Source organism: Haliotis rubra, unplaced genomic scaffold (genome assembly GCF_003918875.1).
Source record: "Haliotis rubra isolate DU_JTF1 unplaced genomic scaffold, ASM391887v1 Scf43, whole genome shotgun sequence".
NCBI lineage: Eukaryota > Metazoa > Mollusca > Gastropoda > Lepetellida > Haliotidae > Haliotis > Haliotis rubra.
The window spans coordinates 90,076-102,374 of record NW_025767113.1 but is presented as its reverse complement, the minus strand read 5'-3'; the positions used below and the strand labels follow the sequence as shown (position 1 = coordinate 102,374).

General features: G+C 45.6%; 1 protein-coding gene across 1 annotated transcript in view; it reads right to left on the bottom strand.

Annotated features, from left to right (window-relative positions):
* Window positions 1-3,641: 3,641 nt before the first annotated feature.
* The window catches only part of LOC124288978 (DDB1- and CUL4-associated factor 13-like), a 48,783-nt gene continuing 40,125 nt past the window's right edge, over window positions 3,642-12,299 (bottom strand). Inside the window, 3 exon segments of the mRNA XM_046725577.1 lie at window positions 3,642-4,872; window positions 5,046-5,209; window positions 8,371-8,506. Of these exon segments, the coding sequence (XP_046581533.1) occupies window positions 4,785-4,872; window positions 5,046-5,209; window positions 8,371-8,506 (388 nt within the window). The 3' untranslated portion in view covers window positions 3,642-4,784.

Sequence of the window (12,299 nt, the reverse complement as noted above, 5' to 3'; positions counted from 1 at the left end):
CGTTTCCTCAGTCATGTGAAATATCTACATTTCTATCACACTGTTATTGCATATATTTATTAGTGACCAATATTTGGTGTTGCTGATTTTCAGTCTCCATGATCCAGTAGTAATTATGTTACAGCGGAGTGCCAACGATAAAGTGACTTCATTGTTCGTGATGTTGACAGGGAAACAGAGTGGCCAAGAACAGGGCCATGTCATGACTGAAGCTGTGGTGTAATGGATGAATTGGTGCCAAGTGACTGTTTATGTGAATGTTCAGTAGTACATAGTAGAAGCCTAATTACATGTGCAGAGCTTGTCTAAAATGTTTCTTTCGAGAAGTTCTTTTAGTGATCTTGATATCCTGCTTTGGAGACAGGATCGAACATGGAAATATCTCTGATTCAGCATTCAATAGTAAACCCAATGCTTTCACTGATGGCAATTCACTCATTTAAATGTTAATCTCTTTCAGTCTTCTGGTATTTCTTGGAGAACTGGTATTGAATTTGAGACCCACTGGCAAGCTTGCATTCCTGCAATCCTCCATAGATGTTTGTAGAGCTCTATAGTTCTGCTGTTTGGAAATTTCTGAAATTATTCCAGAGGATCCAAGCAGCCTATTCTAAACATTGTGATTTGTTGATTTTGTCTATGATTCTGCATCGAGATATAGTGATCCTGTGTACATAGCTTTTGTATCTCTGTATAACCAGTTATACATACGTATATATAATTCATAATAAAGAATGTACATAGAGTCAGTGTGTTTGTGTGATTTGTATTGGCTACAAATTGGAACAGGCTGGATGAGGGTTGGTGTGATGGTGATAGATGGAGTGAAGGTGATGGATGTGTGAAGGTGATAGATGGAGTGAGTTTAGATCTACATCACTTTTAGCAATATTCCAACAATATCACGTCGGGGAACACCAGAAATGGGCTTCACATATTGTGCCCATGTGGGGAATCGACCCTGGGTCTTCGGCGTGACGAGCGAACGCCTTAACCACTAGGCTACCCCACCGCTCATAAAGGGATGGAGTGAAGGTGATGGGTGGAGTGAAGGTGATGGGTGGAGTGAAGGTGATGGGTGGAGTGAAGGTGATGGGTGAAGTGAAGGTGATGGGTGGAGTGAAGGTGAGGGATGGAGTGAAGGTGATTGATGGAGTGAAGGTGATGGATGGAATGAAGGTGAGGGATGGAGTGAAGGTGATGGGTGGAGTGAAGGTGATTGATGGAGTGATGATGATGGATGGAGTGAAGCCAATGGATGGAGTAAAGGTGGTTGATGGAGTGATGATGATGGATGGAGTGAAGCCGATGGATGGAGTAAAGGTGGTTGATGGAGTGAAGGTGATGGGTGGAGTGAAGGTGATTGATGGTGTGAAGGTGAGGGATGGAGTAAAGGTGATTGATGGAGTGAAGGTGAGGGATAAAGTGAAGGTGATGGGTGGACTGAAGGTGATTGATGGAGTGAAGGTAAGGGATGGAGTGAAGGTGATGGATGGAGCGAAGGTGATTGATGGAGTGAAGGTGATGGGTGTAGTGAAGGTGAGAGATGGAGTGAAGGTGATGGATTGAGTGAAGGTGAGAGATGGAGTGAAGGTGAGAGATGGAGTGAAGGTGATGGTTGAGTGAAGGTGATGGATGGAGTGAAGGTGAGGGATGAAGTGAAGGTGATGGGTGGAGTGAAGGTGATGGATTGAGTGAAGGTGAGAGATGGAGTGAAGGTGATGGAGTGAAGGTGATGGATGGAGTGAAGGTAAGGGATGGAGTGAAGGTGATTGATGGAGTAAAGGTGATGGATGGAGTGAAGGTGATGGATAGAGTGAAGGTGATGGGTGGACTGAAGGTGATTGATGGAATTAAGGTGATGGATGGAGCGAAGGTGATGGATGGAGTGAAGGTGATGGGTGTAGTGAAGGTGAAAGATGGAGTGAAGGTAATGGATGGAGTGAAGGTGAGGGATGAAGTGAAGATGAGGGATGGAGTGAAGGTGATGGATGGAGAGGGATGGAGTGAAGGTGATGGATGGAATGAAGGTGATTAATGGAGTGAAGGTGATGGGTGGAGTGAAGGTGATTGATGGAGTGAAGGTGATGGGTGTAGTGAAGGTGATGGATGGAGTGAAGGTGATTAATGGAGTGAAGGTGATGGATGGAGTGAAGGTAAGGGATGGAGTGAAGGTGATGGCTGAGTGAAGGTGATGGGTGGAGTGAAGGTGCTGGGTGGAATGAAGGTGAGGGATGGAGGGAAGGTGATGGGAGAGTGAAGGTGATGGATTGAGTGAAGGTGATGGATTGAGTGAAGGTGATGGATGACAGATGGGTTGAAGGTGATGGATGGGGGAAGGTGAAGGATGGGGGAAGGTGAGGGATGGAGTGAAGGTGAGGGATGGAGTGAAGGTGATGGATGGAGTGAAGGTGAGGGATGGTGTGAAGGTGAGGGATGGAGTGAAGGTGAGGGATGGAGTGAAGGTGAGGGATGGAGTGAAGGTGATGGATGAGGATGGTGAGGGATGGTGTGAAGGTGATGGATGGAGTGAATGTGTTGGATGGGGAAGGTGAGGGATGGAGTCAAGGTGAGAGTGAAGGGCTTGTCAAGGGTGAGGGTGAAGGCAGGGTTTGTGGGTGGGTAGGCTTGGCTAGGGTGAGTGAGGGGCTAGTTGTGGGGCCTTGGCCAGGGTGATAGTGAGATGTGGGTTGGCAGGTGGGTGAGGGTGAGAGTGAGGGGTTGGGTGTGGGGTTGGGTGTGGGGCTGGCCAGAGTGAGAGTGATATGTGGGTGGGCTTGGCCAGGGTGAGAATGAGGGGTTTTGGGGTTTTGGGGTGGCATTTAGCCAGGGTGAGAGTGAGGTTGTAAGAGTGAGGGTGGTTGGGAGGGTGAAAGTAGCATTAGCCATGGTGTGAGTGAGGGTTGGGTGTGGGGGTTTGGCCAGGGTGAGAGTGAGGGGCTAGGTGTGGGTGCTTGGCCAGGGTGAGAGTGAGGAGTGGGTGTGGGGGTTTGGCCAGGGTAAGTGTGAGGGAGTGAGGACTGTTTCAGGTGTAAGTGAGCTGATTGCGGGGGCTTTGCTGTGCTGTACTGTGCCGTGCCGTGCCGGGGTGAGGGTGACATTGAAATTAAGGGGGTGGGTGTGGAGGCTTGGCCAGGGCAAAAGAGATTAGGGGTGGGGTGTTTGGGCTGGGTTAGGTGTGGGTGAGAGGCTGGGTTAGGTGTGGGTGAGAGGCTGGGTTAGGTGTGGGTGAGGGGCTGGGTTAGGTGTGGGTGAGGGGCTGGGTTAGGTGTTGGTGAGAGGCTGGGTTAGGTGTGGGTGAGAGGCTGGGTTAGGTGTGGGTGAGAGGCTGGGTTAGGTGTGGGTGAGGGGCTGGGTTAGGTGTGGGTGAGGGGCTGGGTTAGGTGTGGGTGAGAGGCTGGGTTAGGTGTGGGTGAGGGGCTGGGTTAGGTGTGGGTGAGAGGCAAGGTTAGGTGTGGGTGAGGGGCTGTGTTAGCTGTGGGTGAGAGGCTGAGTTTGGTTTGGGTGAGGGGCTGGGTTTGGTTAAGAGCATGATGTGGGCTCAGTTTGATGAGCTTGATGAGAGTGAGGATTTGGATAACACGTAGAAGATATCCTCAAGAGTTACAAACACTCCATGAAGCAAAGTCAACTGCACATTATGAAATTAATACATGATGTTTATTTGATTGGTGTTCATACAGCAAAGAGCAAGTCTGGAGATCTACTTTCTCGAACAGATAGGTTCAAATAGCTAATGACATGTGCCATCACAGCACATCCAGCAACCATGTGTGCAAAAATGTGATCCTAGGCACACCCAACAACCATGTGTGTCATCTGTAGAATGTGATCCTGGGCACACCCAACAACCATGTGTTCCAGCTGTAGAATGTGATCCTGGGCACACCTAACAACCATGAGTGCCAGCTGTAAAATGTGATTCTGGGCACAACCAACAACCATGTGTGCCAGCTGTAGAATGTGATCTTGGGCACAACCTACATCCAAGTGCGCCAGCTGTAGAATGTGATCCTGGGCACAACCAACAACCATGTGTGCCAGCTGTAGAATGTGATCTTGGGCACAACCTACATCCATGTGTGCCAGCTGTAGAATGTGATCCTGGGCACAACCAACAACCATGTGTGCCATCTGTAGAATGTGATCCTGGGCACACCCAACAACCATGTGTGCCAGCTGTAGAATGTGATCCTGGGCACACCTAACAACCATGAGTGCCAGCTGTAAAATGTGATTCTGGGCACACCCAACAACCATGTGTGCCAGCTGTAGATTGTGATCTTGGGCACAACCTACATCCAAGTGTGCCAGCTGTAGAATGTGATCCTGGGCACAACCAACAACCATGTGTGCCAGCTGTAGAATGTGATCTTGGGCACAACCTATATCCAAATGTGCCAGCTGTAGAATGTGATCCTGGGCACAACCAACAACCATGTGTGCCATCTGTAGAATGTGAACCTGGGCGCACCCAACAACCATGTGTGCCATCTGTAGAATGTGATCCTGGGCACATGACCTCTTGTCATAATGGACATGCAGTGCTAACACAACAAGCTTGCCCTCTGTCACTCTCTTCCATGCACAACTCACACAGGATCAACATGACACTGTACAACCACAAAGGGATACAGCCTTCCTCCTAACGTTAGTGTGCGATGGACTGTCCTCTCATACACATGGAAATATACTATAAAATGTCATTTCATCAAGATGTACTATCTTCCACTGCCCCAGTCTGGATCAGCACAACCTGGACCAGCACCTCACTGCAGCCCTCATCACTCCACCTCCCCCAGCACATGCTTCTCCTTCTCCTTGACGTCCGGGACGGCCCCGGGCTTACTGTGTGCTTTACGGTTGCTCTCCCTGAAAATACAGCACACTTGTATACAAATGCATAAACACCCCAGGTTTGCCTTAAAAGATAAACACTGACTGCATTTAGACCAACAGTGACTGCATAAGATTGCATTAATAGTAAAAATATACACTGCAATAAGGTTGCCATAAGCCTTGCCCTAATCAGTAAAGCTGCTTACTTTCGCCTGTGTGAAGCTCTGATGAGTTTTATTTCCTTGGCACCATTGTAGACAAACTTGGGCACATGGCGATGCCGTGAAATACGGCGGACTTGCGGATGGTGTCCAAACTTTTCCTTCAGTTTCTCATTGTAGTTGAAAGCAGTTTTCTCCCTCGGTTTCAGCTGTCAAGAAAACCAACACATGTCCAGGTGAGCTGAATACATACATATAGTGTTGAATGAAGGTAATCATCTAGTGACAGCCCTGATGATCTAGTGACAGACCTGATGAACTAGCGAAAGCCCTGATGATCTAGTGACAAATCTGATGATCTAGCGACAACCCAGATGACCTAGCTACAGCCCTGATGCTCTAGTGACAGCCTTGATGATAAAGTGACAGCCCTGATGATAAAGTGACAGACCTGATGATCTAGTGACCGCCCTGTTGATCTAGTGACTGCCCTGTTGATCTAGTGACATCCCTGATGATCTAGTGACAGACCTGATGAACTAGTGACATCCCTGATGATATAGTGCCAGACCTGATGATCTAGTGACAGACCTGATGAACTAGTGACATCCCTGATGATCTAGTGACAGCCATGATGATCTAGTAACAGACCTGATGATCTAGTGACAGACCTGATGATCTTGTGACCGCCCTGATCATCTAGCGACAGCCCTGATGATCTAGTGACAGCCCTAATGATCTAGTGGCAGCCCTGATGATATAGTGACAGACCTGATGATCTAGTGACCGCCCTGATGATATAGTGACTGCCCTGATGATATAGTGACCGCCCTGTTGATATAGTGACAGCCGTGATGATAAAGTGACAGACCTGATGATCTAGTGACCGCCCTTTTGATGTAGTGACTGCCCTGATGATCTAGTGACATCCCTGATGATATAGTGACCGCCCTGTTGATCTAGTGACTGCCCTGTTGATCTAGTGACAGCCATGATGATCTAGTAACAGACCTGATGATCTAGTGACAGACCTGATGATCTTGTGACCGCCCTGATCACCTAGTGACCGCCCTGTTGATCTAGTGACCGCCCTGTTGATCTAGTGACTGCCCTGATGATCTAGTGACTGCCCTGATGATCTAGTGACCACCCTGATGATATAGTGACAGCCTTGATGATCTAGCAACAGCCCTGATCATCTAGCCACAGCCCTGATGATCTAGTGACTGCCCTGATGATCTAGTGACCACCCTGATGATATAGTGACAGCCTTGATCATCTAGCAACAGCCCTGATCATCTAGTCACAGCCCTGACGCTCTAGTGACATCCCTGTTGATAAAGTGACAGACCTGATGATCTTGTGACCGCCCTGATCATCTAGCGACAGCCCTGATGATCTAGTGACAGCCCTAATGATCTAGTGGCAGCCCTGATGATCTAGTGACAGACCTGATGATCTAGTGACTGCCCTGATGATCTAGTGACTGCCCTGATGATATAGTGACCGCCCTGTTGATATAGTGACTGCCCTTTTGATCTAGTGACATCCCTGATCATCTGGTGACAGCCCTAATGATAAAGTGACAGACCTGATGATCTAGTGACCGCCCTTTTGATCTAGTAACTGCCCTGATGATCTAGTGACATCCCTGATGATATAGTGACCGCCCTGTTGATCTGGTGACTGCCCTGATGATCTAGTGACATCCCTGATGATCTAGTGACTGCCCTGTTGATCTAGTGACTGCCCTGATGATCTAGTGACTGCCCTGATGATCTAGTGACCACCCTGATGATATAGTGACAGCCTTGATGATCTAGCAACAGCCCTGATCATCTAGCCACAGCCCTGACGCTCTAGTGACATCCCTGTATATAAAGTGACAGACCTGATGATCTTGTGACCGCCCTGATCATCTAGCGACAGTCCTGATGATCTAGTGACTGCCCTCATGATCTAGTGACCACCCTGATGATATAGTGACAGCCTTGATGATCTAGCAACAGCCCTGATCATCTAGCCACAGCCCTGACGCTCTAGTGACATCCCTGTATATAAAGTGACAGACCTGATGATCTTGTGACCGCCCTGATCATCTAGCGACAGCCCTGATGTTCTAGTGACAGACCTGATGATCTAGTGACCGCCCTGATGATCTAGCGACAGCCCTGATGTTCTAGTGACAGACCTGATGATATAGTGGCAGCTCTGAATGATCTAGTGACAGTCCTGATGATTTAGTGGCAGTCCTGATGATCTAGTGACAGATCTAATAATCTAGTTACAGCCCTGATGATCTAGCGACAGTCCTGATGATCTAATGTCAGATCTGATGTTCTAGTGACAGATCTGATGATCTAGTGATCTAGCGACAGCCCTGATGATGTAGTGACAGCCCTGATGATCTAGCGACAGCCCTGATGATGTAGTGACAGCCCTGATGATCTAGCAACAGCCCTGGTGATCTGATGTCAGATCTGATGATCTATGACAGCCCTGGTGATGTAGTGACAGACCTGATGATGTAGTGACAGCCCTGATGATCTAGTGACTGCCCTGATGATCTAGTGACTGCCCTGGTGATCTAGTGACAGATCTGATGATCTAGTGTGAGCCCTGATGATCTAGTGACAGCCCTGATGATGTAGTGACAGACCTGATGATGTAGTGACAGCCCTGATGATCTAGTGACTGCCCTGATGATCTAGTGACAGATCTGATGATCTAGTGTGAGCCCTGATGATCTAGTGACAGTCCTGATGATCTAGCAACAGCCCTGGTGATCTGATGTCAGATCTGATGATCTATGACAGCCCTGATGATGTAGTGACAGACCTGATGATCTAGTGACAGCCCTGATGATCTAGTGACAGCCCTGATGATCTAGTGACAGATCTGATGATCTAGTGACAGCCCTGATGATCTAGTGACAGCCCTGATGATGTAGTGACAGCCCTGATGATCTAGCAACAGCCCTGGTGATCTGATGTCAGATCTGATGATCTATGACAGCCCTGATGATTTAGTGACAGATCTGATGATCTAGTGAGAGCCCTGATGATCTAGTGATAGCCCTGAAGATCTAGTGAGAGCCCTAATGATCTAGTTGCAGCCCTGATGATCTAGTGATAGATCTGATGATGTAGTGACAGCCCTGATGATTTAGTGACAGCCCTGATGATCTAATGTCAGATCTGATGATCTAGTGTCAGATCTGATGATCTAGTGACAGCCCTGATGATCTAGCAACAGCCCTGATTATCTAGCGACAGCCCTGATGATGTAGTGATAGCCCTGATGATGTAGTGATAGCCCTGATCTAGTGTCAATCACAACATTTATATCCTACAAAGAAAAGCACACACACCACACCCAGTTTCTCTGAAGCATTTGCTTTCCATACTCTGATGTTCATCTCGTCTGAGGCGGACAGGATGTACTTATTGTCGAGAGACCACTGAACCACATTGACACGCTGCATCCGCTTGGCATGGTAGATCTCTCTGTAAACAACAAACAGAATTAGACACATGGAATCAAGGTTTGTGTCTGAGATACATATGGAAGCAAGACATGTTTGTCTGACATACATATGGAAGCAAGACATGTGTCTGACATACATATGGAAGCAAGACATGTGTCTGACATACATATGGAAGCAAGATGTGAGTCTGATATACATATGGAAGCAAGACGTGTCTGACATACATATGGAAGTAAGATGTGTGTCTGACATACATATGGAAGCAAGATGTTTGTCTGAGATACATATGGAAGCAAGACGTGTCTGACATACATATGGAAGCAAGACATGTGTCTGACATACATATGGAAGCAAGATGTGTGTCTGACATACATATGGAAGCAAGACATGTGTCTGACATACATATGAAAGCAAGACATGTGTCTGACATACATATGGAAGCAAGATGTGTGTCTGAGATACATATGGAAGCAAGACATGTGTCTGACATACATATGGAAGCAAGACATGTGTCTGACATACATATGGAAACAAGATGTTTGTCTGAAATACATATGGAAGCAAGACATGTGTCTGACATACATATGGAAGCAAGATGTGTGTCTGACATACATATGGAAGCAAGACATGTGTCTGACATACATATGGAAGCAAGATGTGTGTCTGACATACATATGGAAGCAAGACATGTGTCTGACATACATATGGAAGCAAGATGTGTGTCTGACATACATATGGAAGCAAGATGTGTGTCTGACATACATATGGAAGCAAGACATGTGTCTGACATACATATGGAAGCAAGATGTGTGTCTGACATACATATGGAAGCAAGACATGTGTCTGATATACATATGGAAGCAAGACGTGTGTCTGACATACATATGGAAGCAAGAGATGTGTCTGACATACATATGGAAGCAAGATGTGAGTCTGACACATATGGAAGCAAGATGTGTGTCTGACATACATATGGAAGCAAGACATGTGTCTGACATACATATGGAAGCAAGACATGTGTCTGACATACATATGAAAGCAAGACGTGTCTGACATACAAATGGAAGCAAGATGTGAGTCTGACATACATATGGAAGCAAGATGTGTGTCTGACATACATATGGAAGCAAGACATGTGTCTGACATACATATGGAAGCAAGACATGTGTCTGACATACATATGGAAGCAAGATGTGTGTCTGACATACATATGGAAGCAAGACATGTGTCTGACATACATATGGAAGCAAGATGTTTGTCTGAGATACATATGGAAGCAAGACGTGTCTGACATACATATGGAAGCAAGATGTGTGTCTGACATACATATGGAAGCAAGACGTGTCTGACATACATATGGAAGCAAGACATGTGTCTGACATACATATGGAAGCAAGACGTGTCTGACATACATATGGAAGCAAGATGTGTGTCTGAGATACATATGGAAGCAAGACATGTGTCTGACATACATATGGAAGCAAGACATGTGTCTGACATACATATGGAAGCAGGATGTTTGTCTGACATACATATGGAAGCAAGACATGTGTCTGACATACATATGGAAGCAAGATGTGTATCTGACATACATATGGAAGCAAGACATGTGTCTGACATACATATGGAAGCAAGATGTGTGTCTGACATACATATGGAAGCAAGACATGTCTGACATACATATGGAAGCAAGATGTGTGTCTGACATACATATGGAAGCAAGATGTGTGTCTGACATACATATGGAAGCAAGACATGTGTCTGACATACATATGGAAGCAAGATGTGTCTGACATACATATGGAAGCAAGACATGTGTCTGATATACATATGGAAGCAAGACGTGTGTCTGACATACATATGGAAGCAAGACGTGTCTGACATACATATGGAAGCAAGATGTGAGTCTGACATACATATGGAAGCAAGATGTGTGTCTGACATACATATGGAAGCAAGACATGTGTCTGACATACATATGGAAGCAAGACATGTGTCTGACATACATATGAAAGCAAGACGTGTCTGACATACAAATGGAAGCAAGATGTGAGTCTGACATACATATGGAAGCAAGATGTGTGTCTGACATACATATGGAAGCAAGACATGTGTCTGACATACATATGGAAGCAAGACATGTGTCTGACATACATATGGAAGCAAGATGTGTGTCTGACATACATATGGAAGCAAGACATGTGTCTGACATACATATGGAAGCAAGATGTTTGTCTGAGATACATATGGAAGCAAGACGTGTCTGACATACATATGGTAGCAAGATGTGTGTCTGACATACATATGGAAGCAAGACGTGTCTGACATACATATGGAAGCAAGACATGTGTCTGACATACATATGGAAGAAGACATGTGTCTGACATACATATGAAAGCAAGACACGTGTCTGACATACAAATGGAAGCAAGATGTGAGTCTGACATACATATGGAAGCAAGATGTGTGTCTGACATACATATGGAAGCAAGACATGTGTCTGACATACATATGGAAGCAAGACATGTGTCTGACATACATATGGAAGGAAGATGTGTGTCTGACATACATATGGAAGCAAGACATGTGTCTGACATACATATGGAAGCAAGATGTTTGTCTGAGATACATATGGAAGCAAGACGTGTCTGACATACATATGGAAGCAAGATGTGTGTCTGACATACATATGGAAGCAAGACGTGTCTGACATACATATGGAAGCAAGACATGTGTCTGACATACATATGGAAGCAAGACGTGTCTGACATACATATGAAACAAGATGTGTGTCTGAGATACATATGGAAGCAAGACATGTGTCTGACATACATATGGAAGCAAGACATGTGTCTGACATACATATGGAAGCAAGATGTTTGTCTGACATACATATGGAAGCAAGACGTGTCTGACATACATATGGAAGCAAGATGTGTGTCTGACATACATATGGAAGCAAGACATGTGTCTGACATACATATGGAAGCAAGACATGTGTCTGACATACATATGGAAGCAAGACATGTGTCTGACATACATAAGCGAAGCAAGATGTGAGTCTGACATACATATGGAAGCAAGATGCGTGTCTGACATACATATGGAAGCAAGATGTGTGTCTGACATACATATGGAAGCAAGATGTGTCTGACATACATATGGAAGCAAGACATGTGTCTGACATACATATGGAAGCAAGACATGTGTCTGACATACATATGGAAGCAAGACGTGTCTGACATACATATGAAACAAGATGTGTGTCTGAGATACATATGGAAGCAAGACATGTGTCTGACATACATATGGAAGCAAGACATGTGTCTGACATACATATGGAAGCAAGATGTTTGTCTGACATACATATGGAAGCAAGACGTGTCTGACATACATATGGAAGCAAGATGTGTGTCTGACATACATATGGAAGCAAGACATGTGTCTGACATACATATGGAAGCAAGACATGTGTCTGACATACATATGGAAGCAAGACATGTGTCTGACATACATAACAGAAGCAAGATGTGAGTCTGACATACATATGGAAGCAAGACGTGTCTGACATACATATGGAAGCAAGATGTGTGTCTGACATACATATGGAAGCAAGATGTGTCTGACATACATATGGAAGCAAGACATGTGTCTGACATACATATGGAAGCAAGACATGTGTCTGACATACATATGGAAGCAAGACATGTGTCTGACATACATATGGAAGCAAGACATGTGTCTGACATACATATGGAAGCAAGATGTTTGTCTGACATACATATGGAAGCAAGACATGTGTCTGACATACA